We start from the raw sequence: 19,904 nt of genomic DNA on the forward strand, positions 1-19,904 counted from the left end.
TGGTTGACCCGTTAGTTTAGAATCAAGAATAGCTCCTAAGAACTTAACTTGATTCCTAATGGGTAATATATCCCCATCATATGTTATATTAAGTGAGCAAGGAGTACGGGATTTGGTGAAAAGTACAACAGTACTTTTTGAGGGAGACAGATCAAGGCCATTTGCATCCATCCAGATTTTTAGCAAAGATAAAGAGGAGGAAACATATCGTTCAGCAGTACTTACAGACATATCAGAGGCATAAATAACCAAGTCATCGGCATACTGTAATAAACTTGCTGAATCTCCGACTGAACCTTCTAGATCATATGTATAAATATTGTACAATAAAGGACTCAGAACAGACCCCTGTGGCAAACCTCTCCATACCAGCCTACTAGGCTTATAAGGGCCGCCAACATCTAAAATAATTTTCCTCTCCGAAAGAAGATTTACAATGGAATTAGTTAAAAAATAGGGAACCTTTAATTTATCTAATTTACTTTTTAGAATATGTAATAGAACGTTATCATAAGCCGAATTAATATCCAAAAAAGCAGCAACTACTGACTTTTTATCTGAGAAAGCATTACGAATATCCGTAACTAATATGCCTAAATTGTCCCCCACACTTTTACCTTTTCGAAATCCAAACTGAGTTTGGGACAGATATTCGTTATTTTCTATATACCATTCAAGCCGATTTTTAATTAAATGTTCAACAACTTTTGTGATCACCGATGACAAAACTATCGGACGATATGATTTGATATCAGATTGTACCTTAGACGGCTTTAAAAATGGCAATACTATTTGACTTCGCCATGACGGTGGAATGTCACCTGTCAGTAAAATTTTATTTATTAAATTTAAAAAGTAATTTAATCCTTTTTCGCCAAGGTGAGACAAAAAGGAATATGGAATCCCATCTTCCCCTGGAGCACTGTCTTTGACGTGATTTAATACACCTTTTAACTCCACTAACGTAAAAGTTAGATTTAGAGAAGGGGCATCAGAGTTATATTGCTTATAAGACAGGATAGGATCGTTGAGTGGAGCAGAAGGAGGAGCCAAACGATCAAGGAATTGATCTGCTAATTCTATAGGCAGCAACAATGCGTTAGAAGGATTGACAGCTGATCTAAATCTTTTGATATTTCGCCATATGACAGTAGCATGTGTTTCAGGTGATATAGTGCTACAAAATTTCCTCCACCCGTCAAATTTCTTTTTTTTAAATAGTTTTCTAACCTCTTTCATTATAGTCATTAATGCCTCGTAGTTTTTCATAGACATATTATTGCGATAATTACGCTCTGCTGCCTTGCGTTTCTGTATAGCATTGGTACATTCTTCATCCCACCACGGTGGAGATGACAACTTATTACTACGCGGCTTTTTCTTTGGAAAAACATTATCAGCCGATTCTAACAAAATAGCTTTGAAATAATTATTATCTATGACATTAACTTCTGAGCAATTATTAATTTTCTCTTCTATTAATAACGTGTATTGACTCCATTTAGAGTCTATGATTTTGTGTTTGAGGCGAGAGTTTTGAATACACATTGTATCCTTTTTTTTACAGGGAAATGAAATGATTATGGGATAGTGATCACTATTATAAGTGGAACACAAAGTAGACCAAGATAGAGAAGATGCTAACTGGGGAGTACAAATGGACAGGTCAATGGCACTAATTACTTCACCAGGCTTTGTGAGGCGAGTAGGAGAACCCGAGTTTAAAATGCACAGGCTATACATGTCTAAGATATCTAATAATTCATAACCATAACTATTAGATACTGAACTACCCCAAGATGTGTGATGAGAGTTGAAATCACCCAGAATCATGAAAGGCCGAGGAAGAACTGAAATTAAGTTTTTAATTTCATTGAAGATTTGCAAGGAGGGATGAGGGACATAGATAGAGACAAAACAGATACCATCAACAATAGCTGCAATGACAGAAAAGCAGTTACTATGTGAAGGGAGAGGGAAGGAAGAAAAGGTGCTAGAGTTTCTGATGAGTAGGCATACACCACCATATCCATCAGCCCTGTCTTCTCTTAAGCACGAATAACCAGGGATTTTGAATACAAAATCTGGCTTTAGCCAGGTTTCAGATAGAGAAAATATAAAAGGATTAAAAGTATTTATAATATGTATAATTTCATGCTTTTTGTTTATAATACTGCGGCAATTCCATTGAACTAACTTGTCCATGTTGGCCATTATTAATATTAGTATAAGTACGAATTAAATTAGCAGCGTGGGACGGTATAGATAAATTGGGTTCAGAAAGTAATTTGATCAATATAGTAATTAACTCTGCTATTGTCTGTTGTGAATTTGCATTAGACGAGGATGGTAATGCACATCCATTAGAAGGCTCTGGCATATTGTAGTCCCTTACAAGAGACTCATGTGCTACATGATCAAAACCTTTACTGTGTTGAGGAGGAGTTCTGGGTTTAGTGAAGACTGTTTTTTTATAAGATATTGTACGTGAGGATGGTGAACCAGGCAATACTGTATTTCCACCAGGAACAGATTTAGTTGGGAGAGAGGATACAATATCAGCAAATGATTTAGAAATGGGGGGATGTAATTTTGACGCTTCAATATAGGATAAGCTATTCTCTGCCATTGTTACTTTAATATCTGTTTGTCTCATGTACTCTGGACACTTTTTGCTCGAAGCAAAGTGCAGCCCAGAACATAAGCAGCAAGATACACAGTCTTCCTCCACATTACAAGTATCTCCAGTGTGGCCCTGACCACACTTGAAGCACCTGGGCTTTGACCTACATTGGACCTTGGTGTGCCCAAAGCGGCAACAATTAAAGCACTGGATGGTTGGGTATATATACAATTTAACAGGCATAGAATTATAACACATAAATACACGTTTGGGCAAAACTTGTCCATCAAATGTAAACACGACTGTTTGCGAAGGTTTCCATGTGGGTGTGTTGTTTATCATGACTTTATAGTTTAGTCTTCTAATTTTCAGAATTTCCCCACACCCAATGGGTACATTAGTGTTCTGCATAATATCTTCAGGGGACCACTCAGTTGGGACTCCCCTAACTAAACCCATCCTCGTAATGTTAAAAGTTGGGATAAAAGCCTTCATGTTGTTTGTAGCTAAGCAGTTTGAAGTGACAAAGCTGTTAGCGTCTGTATAATTATTAAAAGAAAGTGTCATTTTATTTCGGCCAATACGTTTCAAACTTCCATTAACAATATTTTTGAAAAAATTTTTTTTTAAAAATCTGCCAAACACAACTGGGTGTAATGTTGTACCATCATCATCAGCAGACTGTATTTTCTGCACGTGTACCACAAACGGGCCGTGGTCATTGGCATCATAACTAGCCCTACCAATTTGTGTGGAGGCTTTATGAGACATATCAGTGGGAGGAACGGGCTTTGAAGATGTATCAGTGCAAGGACCAGGTGCAGGCAAATCAATAGTGCTCTCAGTAAATTCGTCTTTGCATTGACAGTCCGATTGTTTAAATGTTTCTGTATTATTTTTTCTTTTCCTTTTGTTACAATTTTTACAAATTTTGTGGAGCTGGTTACGCTTCAGCTTCCTTTTAGACACCAAAGAGCAGTCAGAATCCATTCCGGATTCGTTGGAGATTGTGACAAATGCAACCGCGGGGGGCGCTGTGCCCCCCGGGTCCGGAGGCTCGTTCATATAAATATAAAAAACTTACCCCAACTCGAAGAAAAAAAGAATAAAATACAAAAAAATTTAAATAATAATAAAAATTACAAATATATACAAGTTTTAACTATTCTGATCACTTAATAGATTAAAAAAAAATATTTTTCAACAAATTCAAACAAAAACCGCGCCCGCCAAATTCAAAGGTTTCCCGCGTTTTTTTTCTTGATGTTTATTACTCAAAATAGTAGTAGTTTTATTTTTCCAACTGGAAAGGCAAAGGTGTCATACCATACAGCCTAATCTTTTATATATTTTTTTTATTTATGAAAAATGATATTATGAAATGACCTGAAGTTGATTAAATTAATATGAAACATGGCATGAAATGAAATGAAAACGAAATGGAATGAGATGATATGGGATGAAATAAAATCTCAGGAAAATGGTGCTCATTTACTGAGACTTTTTCAGTGGAGTTTTTGGAGGATCCTGTGAAGTTACGCTCAGCGGCTTTGTTTCATTTTCCCACATTTGTGCATTTTCACAGATACTAAATAGTTATTAAACCACCGTTATTACACATTTAAAACTGAAGAAACTATTTTACGTTAGATACTTATTAGAGTACCCTTTTTAGTGTTCTAATAGTAGATGAAACGTTGTAGAATACGGGTTTGAATCTACTAACGTTTAATATAAGATCTTAAAGTGATTTTTATAGTAGTACGAATGAACAGCTTGACTAACTAGTCACGTTTATATTTATTGTATTATCGCCATATCGTTATATTTATTAACAGGACTGACGTTAAAATATTTCTTCGAAACCACTGCGCGACACGATAACCCTTTTAACGTCGCCGCCCCTAATTATATATCCGCCCCTTACGTAGTAACTAATTTATTTATCTGTGGACCCATTGCATTCAAAGCAACTGGTCGACTTCTTCGACGTGTAACAACGCACAAACAGAAACCACCATCTGTTGGTAGTTTCAGCAAGGGCCTGATGTTAGCAGTATGTCAGGTTAGGCTCCGTGAGCTTACAGGGTAAAGTGTGCATAGTGCGAGCTTTTTAACGTTCTCGATAGCGTAAAAGTTAGCCCAATTTTATATGCAGTTGGAATAGCGCCCCTAGCGGCAAACGTAGGCAAACGATCTCATTTCATACAAACATGAGCGAACTTCTACGTTATCGAGAACGTTAAAAAACTCGCACTAAGCACACAGTATTGTGTAATGGTTGTCCCACTTTTCAAACCGAAACGCTACCACCAGTAATTACGTAAATTATATTTTTTGCGACTTTATTTATATTACACGTTAGTCTTTCATCGTGGAAGTCATTCATGAACATGTGTGAAGTATTTCAAAATTGATACCTACCTATGGGATTCGAACACCAGCATAGTCGTAGTGCTCGTTACGAATATGCAGAGTGTCTTATTCTTTAGGCTACAATGAGTTGCTTTTAAATTTCAAAACTGTTTTAAAAACGAATAAATTATTCTCATTACAGACATTTACTACCATACATTGATGAATGTAGTCAAATGTGATTGTTTTTAACATTCATATTTGGATAATCAAAATTAGCTATATACAAATTTGTGAAAATTAAGAAAAGGGCCGAAACCTCTTAACTTTATGTACAAGAGTTCTTTAGCAGCTTCTAAAGAGGTATTGTACATAAAGTTAAGGGTACAACCTGAATGGAGGTTTTGGCCTTTTTCATAATTTTCACAAATTTGCATAGACAGTTGAAATTAGACTGAAGACCTTTTCAGCAGCTTCTAAGGTCTTTTAGATAAAGTTAAGGGTAACTTGAAGTATAATTAATTGCAGGATCTCAAGGGTTATATATCAAAACTTAAATTAGTATAAAGTTTTTTTTAATAACAACACAATTATATACTTAGAGCTAAACTTAGCATATGGGATGAAATATAAGAGAGAGTAAACTATTGTTTTTTGAAACTTTTAAGTATTGGATATATATTGTCAAAGGCTTCATATATTTCTTCCCTTACTTTGGCCCCAGTCAATACAACTTTTCCTGAAACAAAGATCAAAAGAACTATCCTAGGTTTGACCATTCTGTAAATAAGGCCAGGGAATAATTCAGGCTCATAAGAACTGAACTGTCCGTGTGTTAGTACTAAGCCTTCAAGCCTTATGGGGAACTTCACATCGCAACTACCAACCATGTTCTGTATTTTGAAATCTAAAAATTTTGCCTGCAAAAAAAATACATATTTTTCTTGGCATAAACAATAAAAAAAGATATATAAACACAAATGATATCTACGTTCAGTAGCGAAGTTTTGAGTTTAATTTCGAGCGAGCTTGTACGATACGTACACCTTAGGACCCTACATTGACTGCTTCAGATCGACAAGAGTAATCGCCAGGAGACGGGCATCTGGCGTCTTATAGGATTTCAAGAAATCTTATAAGATTAATAAACCCGTCCAACCCGGGTTGACGTCATTCGCCTTATTGACACGTGTGACGTGCTGCGTACCCAACAGCTGAGAAAGTATTAAAACTATGAAAAGATTATATTCATGTCTATTTCAGATTTTTTTAAAACTTAAATGTAGTTTTAGACTCTACCTAGACTAGATGTATTGTAGAATCTAAGGAAAAACATTATTCGAGATACCTATTTGATATCTAAATTTTTGGTGCTAATCCATCCATCAAGTGAAACTGCTTGTCTAATTGTGATTGAAATAAATTATAATACTCACTGTGAAGCCTAATTTCTGGATTATTCTAGCATATTTTCTTGCCGCTAAACGGGAGTCTTCCTCACTTTTGGCACCAGTACAGACCATTTTACCAGATGAGAAAATTAAAGCTGTTGTTCTCGGTTCCCTTATTCTCATAATTACAGCGGCAAAACGTTTGGGATTATACTCAGCATTACGAGCATGTAATGCAATCTTCTTCAAATCTAATTTGCAGTCAAGATTTACAGTAGAGACTATGTTTCTGAAATGTTTTTTGAATGCAACTTTAAAAAAATATGGATTATTTAGACTTAATTTTAGTCAAAATTGTGATTTTTTTCTACATTAAAACGAGATTTCATTTTATTAGTTGGTTAAAGTATGTTAGACTTTTCATCTTTAAACCAAAACATTACACTCCATTGGGCAAGTAATATAATAGATATTTGAAACTATTTATTCAAAAATTTTAAATTGATATTTACTCAAAAAATTCAACCTAGGGCATGCTGAAATTAATTTTAATTTTATATCTTTAACACTAACATTCTGGCACTTCAAATCTCCCATTAATTATCGAATTAGAGAAAACGAGGAAAGAATCCAGGTAGCAAAGGCGCCATTTGAGTTGCTCTGCTCTGATACTGAATAATAACATATTATAGTGTAAGAATTCTGTATTTTCAGCAATCACTTTTTGTATTAATTAATGAAATTCCATGGGATATAAATTGAAGGGAAATTATAATTCCAATATTAACATTTGAATAGATGTTTGAAAAGTATAGTCAAAATATTGAAGAGTTCCTCAGAATCTATGTTCTGTACAGTGAACACTAAGAACCACACTATTGTTGGCTTGGCTGCCACAAGTTGCTTATTTGCAAATTTGAGTATTACTATCAATACAGTTTGCATTATGCTAAGTCCAGCAAACAAGGGCCAAATATATTATGAAGTTCCAAGCCAGTTACTTTTACGAGAAGGTATATATTCAACAAAATAACCAAGCTTACTGAATGATACTAACCACCATTCTTTTTTATTACTGTCCATCACATTTACAGTATGATTATGATCTTTGAGCATACTAAAATGAGAAAATTGGTTGTTTTGTAAATAATATCATACTGCAAAAATTTTACATATAAAAAAAACTAGTGTTGACTAAATTTGTCATCTTTTGATATAATTTGCAAGGTAGTGGCCCCTTTTGTAAAAGTGAAGTTATTTTAAAACATGTCTCATAATAATTAACTCAATCAAACTACATTTAGTTTTGCCAACTTAATGGTTATTTAGCCTTACAATATAAAGTAAACAATGTAAAATTGGCAAAATTATCCTCATAATAACAACATGGTCCAGCATAGCAGACTTCAATGGCAAAAAATGTCTTGTATCAGAACATGTGTAATTATTTGTGATTTGCCCTGAATTGTGAACCTACACAGGATGATAATACTAAAATTCTGTCTATATGTGTCACAAAGCAGATATTATTAATTTCAGCTTGGAGGGTGATGATACAAAAATGTCCTTGAAATTTCTTACTTTTTAAGATGGTGATATTGTGATGTTTATCACTTAGATCTCTGGTTATCACTTAGAACAGGTTATCTTTGACTTTAAATACACGTTGTTTTTTTTTAGCAGAATGAAAAATAACCTGGCCTCTTAAACTGTTTCAGATTAACTGTAATTTGAAGTCTGTGTGAAGTTGTGAGAAGTTGAAGATTCTTAAGAGACCCCACTAAGGGTCTAATAAGGTTCATTATACACATCACTGCTGAGTTTAATACTCTAAACTTTTTAATTTAATATTTTATTAAATTGATATTGGACAAATGTTTCAAATACTAACTGTAACTGTGGTAAAATTCCAGGGTCTGCAGAGAGTGGTGTCAGAGGAGTCATTGGGGCAGGACTAGCTTGGCTTAGCATTTGTTGACTTGATAGATTTCCTGCAGCTATCATCGGAGACATCATATTTTGCTAAAAGTTGATATAGCTGAATGTTAATGTTAAATTTATCTAGAAATTAAAGAGTGTTGAATTGTTGGTTTGGATTAAAAAGCAAATATGAAATCATTGAAAAATATTACTGTCAAAATAATTTAAAATTATAAATGGAAATTCTCGTAAAACAAGGACTTAAAATCCTTACTGGAGTTTGAGGCTGCATCATCTGTTGCGGAGTTGCATAGCTGGCTGTTGGTGCATATGTGTGCATAGACCTCTGTGGAGTCCCCATGATTGCGCCAAATCCTACAATTGGCGACGAACCCAGAGCGGCAAGTGACGGTTGTGCCTGGGACTGTTGCTGTTGAAGCTGTTGCTGTTGCATTGCATTAGGCAAGATTTGCTGGTCTTCTTCAGGTTGATGCAATGGTGTACCTATTCCAGGTATGTTATACGGACTTGGCAGCATATGATCCATTTTTCTTTCTTTACTTTCTTTATATGGAAACTTCGGGTGAGTGTTTTAGTAAGCGTCGACCTAACTGTCTATTTATTAATTGATAATGACGCTTATATCGTTCTTACTTTCTGAACAATATCACCTAAATTGTGAAATTATTTGCAAATTTAATGGATCAGCAAAACAATTAATACAATGAATTAAAACAGTTAAAACTTAGTTGATCAACACAAGTCACATTATGTAGGTATCTATATAATTCCTCATTTTTCAAACAAAATTCAGAACCAACATGTCAAAGTAAAATCATATTCGCGATAAGCGAAGGCGATGGAATGAAACTATTCAGCCTAGTCCATTATTTTGTGTTAAAAGACAATTTGGTTTGTTAAATCCAAAGTGTAATAGAATAGAATCAAATGTTATGGACTAGGTACCCGATGAAACTTAATGAGTGAGATGAAATGTAATGATGTCTCTGTAGAACCACAGGTAGAGATGCCCATGTAGCGCTCGTGTGCAATAATTATCTAGCGCTCTCCAGTAAGCGCGCGTTCAAAATGGAATAGGTACGTAGAAATGTAACAGGTTCATTGAAAATGTCAAGGCCGCGCCGGCGCCGCGGTGCACTCTGTTGTAACCTTCTTTTACATATTCCATTATTTGAAATATACTTCAAACACATTGTCATTTTTGCTACCTATCATTATTATATTTTATGCTATGTCTTGAAAACATTGTTTTATTATATTGGCGACGAGTTAAAAGAAATTAAGATGAACGATGAACAATTCGCATTATTTTTACATGCACAACAAAACCAGCAAGAGCAGATTTTACAAATCTTGAAATTGTTGGTACCAGCAGTTTGCAATACAACGGCCAAGAGCGTGACGAACGACTCTTTTACAAAACATGATACGGATAACAAGATAAGTATAATCAAACATTTCAATATGGATAAATACAATCCAGATACATTCAGAATTGACGATTACATTGATTTTTTCGAAAACAAATGCAAAATTCTTGCTATCGATAACAGCGACTTACAGAAAGATTTGCTTCTGAATTTACTAACACCAGAGATATTCCACGAATTAAAAGTAGCTTTAACGCCTGATTTCGATATAGCTACATACAGCGAAATTTGTAACAAATTATTAGACCTCTATCGCATAAAAACGACGAGGTATAGAGCCTTAACAGAATTTTGGAATTGCACTAGAGAACAAAATGAAACGATGGAACACTATGCAAACAGATTAAAAGGTCTTAGTCGGGATTGTGGCTACACTAATGACTTCCTGGAACGACAATTACGTGACCGCTTTGCCACTGGATTGAATCATCCAGATTTAGAAACCGACTTGAAACAAAAATGGCCTGATTTAGTTCAAATGGTAGACGGAATACCACGAGAAGTAACCTTCCAACAAATTTTTACAATCTCTCAATCAAGAGAACAGGCAGAACAAGACACACCACGAACAAGTATTAAAAAAATAAATAGGAGCAAAACCAAAACCGTACCATTACATCAAAATACAACACGAAAATTAAATCCAATGCATTGTTTACGCTGTGGAAAGAAAGAACGGCACAGCCTATCACAGTGCTCAGCCAAGGACCATATGTGTAAAGAATGTAACACGAAAGCACACTTTGAGAGTTGTTGCATTAAGTCTGGACGGGCATACATCAGCTATTCAGAAGGGAGCCGAAAATCAATTAAAAAAATAACAAGACCTCATAAGTCCTCAACATCATCATCATCATCATCTATCTGTAATAACAAGGAAGAAAGCGATGATGAAGTTATCTGCAGCGTCTTGGGTACACGTAAGAGAGAATGCAAACAAATCGATGTACGCATCAATGACATACCTTGCACTATGGATTGGGACCCCGGCTCTGCGTATTCAATAATAAACACGACATTATGGAAAAAATTAGGATCACCATCTTTACAACCCGCCCCGAAACTTAAGGCCTACGGTAACACAAACTTAAAAACAAAGGGAATTACAAAAGTAACAGTCGAAGTCGACGGACTGCAAAAACTTCTACCTGTGGTCGTAATGAAAAATGCCAAACCAATGTTATTTGGTTTACATTGGAGTGAAGTTTTTGAAATGGAATTTCCAAAACCAGTATACTCCATCAAAACATCAACACCGATGACTCTTAAAGAAATACTGGATAAACATTCACAACTCTTTGATGGAAAACTAGGAAAAGTTAACAATTATTACGTAAACATACATGTCAAACCAGAAGCTGAACCGATCCACCTTCCTGCACGGCCTATAAAATTCAGCATGAAAAAGAATATAGAAAGGGAGTTAGATCGTCTGATCTCAGAAGGGATAGTGGAAAAAGTAGATCCTAATATTACACCTATTGAATGGGCTACACCCACAGTTAACATTCTGAAATCTACAGGGGAAATTAGGATATGTGGAGACTACAGAACTACACTTAATCCAGTACTTATTAAACATCTACACCCAGTTCCGATTTTCGATCAACTACGCCAAAATCTCGCAAACGGTAAATTATTTTCAAAAATAGACCTTAAAGACGCATACTTACAATTTGAAATAGCACCAGATTCGAAAAAGTACTTGACGTTGTCAACCCATAAAGGGTATTTCCAATACAATAGAATGCCTTTTGGAATATCGACTGCTCCTTCAATTTTTCAACATTTTCTGGATCAACTGCTAGGCGATATCACCAATGTAGCTGTATATTTTGACGACATAGCTATAGCAGGGAAAGATCTTTCAGAACATTTACAAACTTTATCTATTGTATTCGATCGCTTACAAAACGCTGGCCTAAAAGTTAATTTAAAGAAATGTAATTTCTTACAGAATCAGATTGAATACCTAGGTCACATAATAGATAAACATGGCATCCACCCAACCAAATCTAAAATTGATGCCATAACTAAGGCCCCAGCACCTAGTAATGCAAAAGAACTACGATCATTTTTAGGACTAGTTAACTTTTACGAACGGTTTGTACCACATCTTCACGGAATTTGTTCGGATCTTCATGATCTAACTAGTAAAAAAAATAGATGGCGTTGGACTGATCATGAAAACAGAATATTTGAAGATACAAAGAAATGCATAACGTCTTCACAACCATTAATTGCATTTGACGAGAAACGTCCCCTTTATTTAGCATGTGACGCTTCCGAAAAGGGATTGGGTGCAGTATTATTCCACAAGGACTCGAACATAGAACAGCCAATTGCTTTTGCTTCAAGGAAACTACGACCAGCGGAAATGAAATATTCCGTTATTGATCGTGAAGCTTTAGCAATAGTATTTGGTATAAAAAAATTTGATCAGTACTTGAGAGGAACGAAATTTAATCTAGTTACGGACCATAAACCTCTTATACATATTATGGGTGCACGCCGCAACCTTCCTAAACTAGCCAATAACCGATTGGTAAGATGGGCCCTAGTAGTGGGAAGTTATCAATATGACATTTACTACAGGAAAGGTGAAAATAACACATTAGCTGATTGCCTTTCCAGATTACCAAACCCTGAAACTGAACCCTCCGAGACAGAAGGGCTTGTACATAAAATAGATCTACGTCTTTTGAGCACTCGAATGACTGACCTTAACCTATCAGAACAGTTACTTATGAAAACAACTGCAAAGGATCATATACTCACAAAAGTTTGTCAAAATTTAAAAACCGGCTGGAGAGAATCAGTATACAATCCAGAAATGAAACCATTCTACAGAAACCGGACTGAATTATCTGTTGAGAATAAGATACTTATGAGGCAAGGACGCATCGTTATACCTACAGCACTCCGAAAAGCCATTCTTACATACCTTCATCGAGGACACCCTGGCATTTCTGCTATGAAAGCACTTTCACGTTACTATGTTTGGTGGCCTAACCTTGACGAAGACATAGAATTATTTGTCAAGAAATGTACCAGATGCCAACAGAACCGCCCTTGTAATCCTGAACTTCCTGTATTTTCCTGGTCCATACCAGAAGAAGTATGGGAGAGAATCCATATCGACTTTGCTGGACCGTTCGAAGGATCGTATTGGTTGGTATTGTGCGACGCTCTCTCCAAATGGGTGGAAATACGACCGATGAAACACATCAACACCAGATCACTTTGTCTTACATTAGATAACATATTTTGTACATTTGGCTTACCAAAAATGATTATATCCGATAATGGACCTCAATTTACATCTTATGAATTTAAAGAATATTGCACAAAACAGTCTATTTTACATGTCACATCATCTCCATATCATCCTCGGACAAATGGGCTGGCAGAACGTTTAGTCAGAACATTCAAAAATAGAATGGCATCGGTAGACAATACAAATCTCGAGCGCCGACTATTAGAATTTCTGTTTACATACAGAAACACTCCGCACTCGTCCACTGGTAAATCTCCAGCTGAGATGATGTTTGGAAGACAATTGAATTGCATACTTTCCAACATTCGGCCAGACAAAAGAAGGTTAATGCAGTATTTACAAGTAAAAGAAAATATTCGTACCACATCACCGAGTTACCGACCAAGTGACCAAGTATATATTAAAACACGCAATGATAAAATATGGGAACCAGCGGTAATTACATCCCGAAAACATAAATATTCATATATTGTTTCAACACCAGGAGGACTAGAAAAACGAAGACACGCTGATCACATCAGGCCACGCGAGTCTTCCACCTCAGAAACCCCGAGGAATGAAAGGGCGCATTCTTCTATGCTGCCGACGACTGCTTCTCCAGACATTGGAATGGAAACATCAATTAGCGAAAGGCTAACTAACAATAAGAATTCATTACCTACACCGCAGTCGCCTACAAATGTACAAATTTCTCCAAATTCACCTTCACAGCATTCGAAGTTATACTCCTCACCTGCTCCGGTCTCCACTCCTGTGCCATTTGCTCCGCGTCGAAGTAATCGACGTATACAGGCACCCCGCCGTCTGATCAACGAGATGTAGATGGGGAGGAATGTTGTAACCTTCTTTTACATATTCCATTATTTGAAATATACTTCAAACACATTGTCATTTTTGCTACCTATCATTATTATATTTTATGCTATGTCTTGAAAACATTGTTTTATTATACACTCCAACACCGCTGCACCCGTGTGCAAAGCACACTCTGCACCGTACGCAAATACTCAGAGGCGTAAAACTAAGAATTTTACTTACACCTTGAACTTTAAACTCCCGTATTTGTATTTCAGCTGTTCTATTGCGTACTAAAATAATTAACATAAATTTCAAAGCTAGCTTAATTAGCTAAGGCATCGTTCAATTAGTTAATTGCACATGGGAACAACAGGATAGGAGCTATCAATTTTTGTATGATTATTTTGAAATTGTCGTTGTGAAATGTATTAAATGAAAATGAATATTTTAGAAAATTAGTATACAAAAATATTATAATATTTTGGAATGAAAGGAAATGAAATGGAATTAGTATATGAGGTCAATCTTAGGGATTGTATAAAATGAAGCCAGAAAATGTAAATGAGATCATTCGCGAATCAGTTGCCCTTGAGTAAGATTGCCGCCAAGAGGAGCTCGGGCCACTGCAACTAGCAAATTCCATCCCTCCTTTGTTCGCCCACCTATCCTGGTGAAACTGGAAAGGGATACACGACTCCAGTAACCCTTTCTTCCTAAAATTGTAGAAATTTACCGACAGTTCCATAAACTTTTTCCAGGTGCCCGAGATGCCGATGCTTGATTGGATTTGCTACGAAACTCCAATAGATAGTCTCGGCTCCCTATTTTCCCAACTACCTCTAAGTAATCTGTGCACTTTCGTTCTGTCAGGACTTTTTGGCGGGAACGCGAGGAGTGAAGTTGTGTGATTTGTTTTATTTAGTCTATTTACTGATTCTTCAGGTTGAAATGTGTAATAATGGTGGTTTATTAACTGTTTGTTATCTATGAAAGTGAACAAATGCGGCAAAATGAAACAAAGCCGCTGGACGTAACTTCTCAGTATCCTCCAAAAAGTTCACTGAAAAAAACTGATTGTATTTCATTCCATATCATCTTATCTCATTTCATTTCACTTCATATTATCATTTTTCATAAAAATAAGAATTTAAATTAAAATAAGACATCGCTTAAAGGTCTTAGTTACCAGGTCATAATATCCATTAACAAAAAATTTATTCCGTGGCAAGGGATTCGTTCCTTTTTCGTTATTGCTTTTCTAAACGAAAATAGTTTAGTTGTTCTTTTATAAATAATAACATCAATGACAGATACAATGGCCGAAACTATGAAACAGACAGTAGCATCTATACTCAAGAGCATTGAAAGGTAATGCCTTGAAAGTTGAGGTTACAATTTCGGTGTATTTCAGTTTGTGACACATTGTTTTGTTTTTAGGTACAATCCAGCTAATCTGGAAATACTAGAACGATATGTCGAAATGCAGTCCCGAGAAAACACATACGATTTGGGAGCTAATTTAGCTGTGCTCAAGCTATATCAATTTAATCCCGAAAAGTTTAACGCAGACATTACATGTCAGATACTTTTGAAAGCTCTTACTAATTTCCCGCATACCGATTTTACATTGTGCAAGTGCTTACTTCTTGAATCCGTGGTAAGTATGATGTTTTTAATACTAACGTATAAATAAATAATTATTAGAATGAAGAAGACTGTAGCTGAAGAAGAATTGAGAATATCGCGCCATCTCTTTTACTCATGTTCGGTAAAGGTCCATTGAGATTTTTTTTTATGATTGAAGGATTACTGGTGGCCCGGAGGCCTTTCCAGTGTCACCAGGACAGGTGGGCGAGCAAAGGTTCAGTCCATTGAGATGTGACTCGTTTACAGTACACAGGGTAACTTCCATTACATCTTAGATTTTTTCAATACAGTTCAGGCTTACAGTACCGATTCATTTTGATATTCCTGCCACTGATTTCCGTGTAATTTTTAAAATAAGTTTCAATTTTCATAAAATTAACAAAAAGATGTAATAGATATTGGGCAAATTTCCAGTATCTGGTACTGGTCTGGATCTGATACCACATTAAAGGGAGTGCCAGGATAAATACTGGACTAGAGTAAATATGAAATGAAAATAATAATTTCTTTATAGAAAACATGAGGATCTCCCCATGTTTTACTTTTCGATTAAAAGGAATTAGCACTCAAATTGCACTAAACACAAGGAAATTATGTAATAAACCAATTTTTTTCATAATCAAGACAAGTAAAAATGTTACATTATAAAACTTTAAGAAAGGGAAACTAACATTGTCATCGTCTAAAATTTATTTCTAGGTGGAAAATGAGACAATTTCTCAAATCAAATACTTAGCCGACATTCTGGAGCAATGTGACTTTGCTCAGTTTTGGAATAGAGTACACCAAATGCCAGAGCTGTGCAGTCGTATCAGTGGCTTCCATGACTCAATCAGAAAGTTTGTCTGTCATGTGGTTGGTATCACATTTCAGACTATTGACAAAAACAACCTGGCAAATCTGTTAGGAGGTATTGATGGTAAGCATGTTTTTTGTGTTATGTGATATAGATTCAAATATAGCATTGAGTTAGTAATATTTAATTAAGTTCTATAATGTGTTATTCAGGAAGTTTTTTTTTTCATTTTAAGATGTAACATTGAAGCACTGGGTTAAGAAGTATGGATGGAGGGATGACGGTAGTCTTATCTTCATTGCTAATCAAGATGAAAATATTAAAACCAAGAATATTACAGAGAAGATTGAGTTTGATCATCTAGCCCCATTGATGGCTCTTTTATAAGATACCAAGCATGTTCACTACTGTAGGGTCAAATAAATATATAAAAAAATACTTTTGTTTGATTTAAATCCTCATAATTAAAAAAAGATAAGGTTATTTTATGTATTTATATGCTCTTTAATGAACATACCACTTTGATGAAGTGGTACGACACGAGAATCCTCTCGTCGTTGCCGCCAGGAACTACATAGCCGATACTGCGGACCAAATGGTAAACAGTCGATGTCTTTTTTCTTTTTTTATTGCTTAGATGAGTGGACGAGCTCACAGCCCACCTGGTGTTAAGTGGTTACTGGAGCCCATAGACATCTACAACGTAAATGCGCCACCCACCTTGAGATATAAGTTCTAAGGTCTCAATTATAATTACAACGGCTGCCCCACCCTTCAAACCGAAACGCATTACTGCTTAACGGCAGAAATAGGCAGGGTGGTGGTACCTACCCGTGCGGACTTACAAGAGGTCCTACCACCAGTAATTACGCAAATTATAATTTTGCGGGTTTCATTTTTATTACACGGATGTTATTCCTTCACCGTGGAAATCAATCGTGAACATTTGTTGAGTACGTATTTCATTAGAAAAATTGGTACCCGCCTGCGGGATTCGAACACCGGTGCATCGCTCAACACGAATGCACCGGACGTCTTATCCGTTAGGCCACGACGACTTCATGTCGCCCAAAACACGTCATTTCGGATACTCCTGATCCACTAATGGTGCTTTTAGGTTCCGTAAAATGGGGCGATTAGGGACAAATTCCAACTTTATGAGCAATTTTAAGGTAGTTGTTGATGTATATAATGCTATATAAGGATCAAAATGATTGAGTCTTAGGGGCATCTTTGTTGTCTAATTTAAAATTATGCAACTAGCATTCCAGTTTAAGCAAAAAATGCAAAAATAGGTGTAATCCCTATTTACCCGAAAATTGCGGTTAATTGGGACGAAATGAGAAATTTGCTAGGGTTGGTACTACTTTTATTTTTATATATAGTTTTAATTAATTTATTTATTTAGTTGCACCAACAAAGTGATCATCAATAAAAAAAATTGAAAAACTGACAAAAGTACATGGCAGAAATCACCTCAATTATAGGTGCAATCGACAGTGCTGATATTTCTATCTGGGTTAAGAGATTAGGTGTGTCGGTTATTCCATGGATTAATCAGATGAATACCCCTACTCTGAAAAAATATTAAATATTGATGTGCCTCTGGAAAACATACAGCATTGTATTATGAAGAAACAGTGTGTACTTAGCTTAGATTCCTTGTCTATGTCCAACCATAGACAGTCAATTTAGTTCCATCTTTAGCCGCTAGGTGCTGCCAGCAAGTATAAAGGGAGCGCAGCCATCTTTGATCTTCATAGCGTTGTGTACTTTCGTACTGTGAAGTCGCAAGTCCACAAATATTTATTCGACTTCTTATTAATTGCAAAAAATATTTATTTTGTGTTTCTATGAGTGTTATTTTGCAATCATTACGAGTATTATTTACCAATCCTATCATCGGACGCCATGAATCACGCGTCATCTGTTGGAGGTGATGTTGAGTCAAGCTCCATAATTTCCGAGAGGGAAAACGTCCAGGCGAGACGCGATGGAGACGCCTCGCGTTCGAACAGCTCGTCAAGCGAAAAAAAAACAAAAGGAGTCTCTGCGTAAGAAACGACGGGATTCAAAGGTAACGGTCGATCTTCGAATCGGCTCGTTATCCCACCAGGTCAGTGACGTTGTAAATCTAATAATGCATCAACTGTGTGTAACAATTGAATGTAACGAAAATTGTTGTAAACAAATTGATCTCGTCAATACGGAAATTTTGACAAAAACACAACAGATTTAAACTAATAATCTTTGTAACATAATTACTGAAAACTTTGACAAATCGTCTCCGTCGTACAAGTTACCCGTAAAAAGCGTTTTAAATTGTATACGGAAAAAAGGGCCGTATGTATAGAAATAAGACGTCAAAGTTTAATTTCCGTGGTCTCTAACAAAGTATCCTGTTGCCAACGCACTACTCATTGAGGAATTTTTGTTTGATAATAGTAAATTGAAATCTATTCAGTCCCTCGGAGGGCTACAATCCTATTTGTCACGATCTCGTACAAAAGGTAAGCCAAACATTATAAACAATCATAGTCTGTAACATCTGGCACAATCCAGAGGGGGGCAATTGAAGACACCGACGGGAGGCACTGAGTGCCACCAAAATTGTAATAATTTGTAAACCATGTATGGTTACCAAATACCGTAAAAAAAAAAAAAAACAAAAAAAAAAAAAAAAACTACCTTTTTCTGCGGAAGAAAAGCGACGGATCAATGCGTCCAATTTTGGATCTTCGAGAGTTGAACAAGGTCGTAAAGATAAAACACCTAACTGTTTTCGGACACCTAGGTACCAAACTTTCTCCACCCAGGGGACTGGATGATAGAATTGAACATTTCTCAGGAATATTTTTCTAGTATCAGTCGCAAAATTTCGTCGATACTTCTTGAGGATCAGTACCAAGGTACCAGTATCAGTACCTCCAGGAAGGAATCGGTACCTTCTTATGAGTTAGTATGAAATGACATGCCTACCCTTCGGTCTGGCTTCAGAGCCACACCTTTTTGCTTCTATAACATGCGGGTCGCAGAGACCTTGCGTGCAAAGGGAACTCGAGTGCTAGTGTCTACTAGACGACTTCCTTTTTGGTCGACCAAGACAAATCCAAGTTGAAACTTCAGGCTGCAGAAGCTGTGAAGCTTTTGGATTAACCTTTTTTGCTTCCATAACATGCTGGGTCGCAGAGACCTTGCGTGCAAAAGGAACTCGAGTGCTAGTCTACCCAGACGACTTCCTTTTGGTCGACCAAAACAAATCCAAGTTGAAACTTCAGGCTGCAGAAGCTGTGAAGGTTTTGGATTATCTGGGCTGGCATGTCCATTTCCATTATATAGGGTGCTCGGTCGCTCGGTCGCGGAGATATTGCGTGCAAAGTCGAGTGCTAGCTTACCTACACGACTTAATCTTGTTTCACCAAGACAAATAAACGTTTTTGTTCCCATAGCATGCTCGGTCGCGGAGACCTTGCGTACATAGGGAAGTCAAATGTTAACGTACCTACACGACTTTCTCTTGGTCCTTGAAGACAAATACACCTTTTTGCTTCCACAGCATGCTCGGTCGCGGAGGCATTGCGTGCAAAATCGAAGTGCTAGCTTACTTACACGACATGATCTTGTTTCACCAAGACAAATAAACGTT

At 36.3% G+C, this 19,904-nt stretch overlaps 2 protein-coding genes and 1 long non-coding RNA gene across 3 annotated transcripts; 2 read left to right on the plus strand and 1 right to left on the minus strand.

Moving 5' to 3' along the window:
- Nucleotides 1–5,536: 5,536 nt before the first annotated feature.
- Tbp (TATA-box-binding protein) lies at nt 5,537–9,049 on the minus strand. Its single transcript, NM_001043594.1, is given in 4 exon segments — nt 5,537–5,898; nt 6,415–6,658; nt 8,261–8,391; nt 8,564–9,049. Coding segments are annotated over 4 exon segments (924 nt in total). The 5' UTR covers nt 8,837–9,049; the 3' UTR covers nt 5,537–5,622.
- Nucleotides 7,245–8,224, plus strand: LOC134199863 (uncharacterized). The gene is made up of 3 exons (XR_009974514.1): nt 7,245–7,382; nt 7,909–8,011; nt 8,088–8,224. It is a non-coding gene; the product is annotated as an uncharacterized LOC134199863 (long non-coding RNA).
- Nucleotides 9,050–15,043: 5,994 nt separating the features above from the next.
- Nucleotides 15,044–16,694, plus strand: LOC733122 (eukaryotic translation initiation factor 3 subunit k). The gene is given in 4 exon segments (NM_001047069.2): nt 15,044–15,183; nt 15,253–15,472; nt 16,162–16,381; nt 16,494–16,694. Coding segments are annotated over 4 exon segments (657 nt in total). The 5' UTR covers nt 15,044–15,118; the 3' UTR covers nt 16,646–16,694.
- Nucleotides 16,695–19,904: the final 3,210 nt, after the last annotated feature.

Source organism: Bombyx mori, chromosome 12 (assembly GCF_030269925.1).
Source record: "Bombyx mori chromosome 12, ASM3026992v2".
NCBI classification, from domain to species: Eukaryota; Metazoa; Arthropoda; class Insecta; order Lepidoptera; family Bombycidae; genus Bombyx; species Bombyx mori.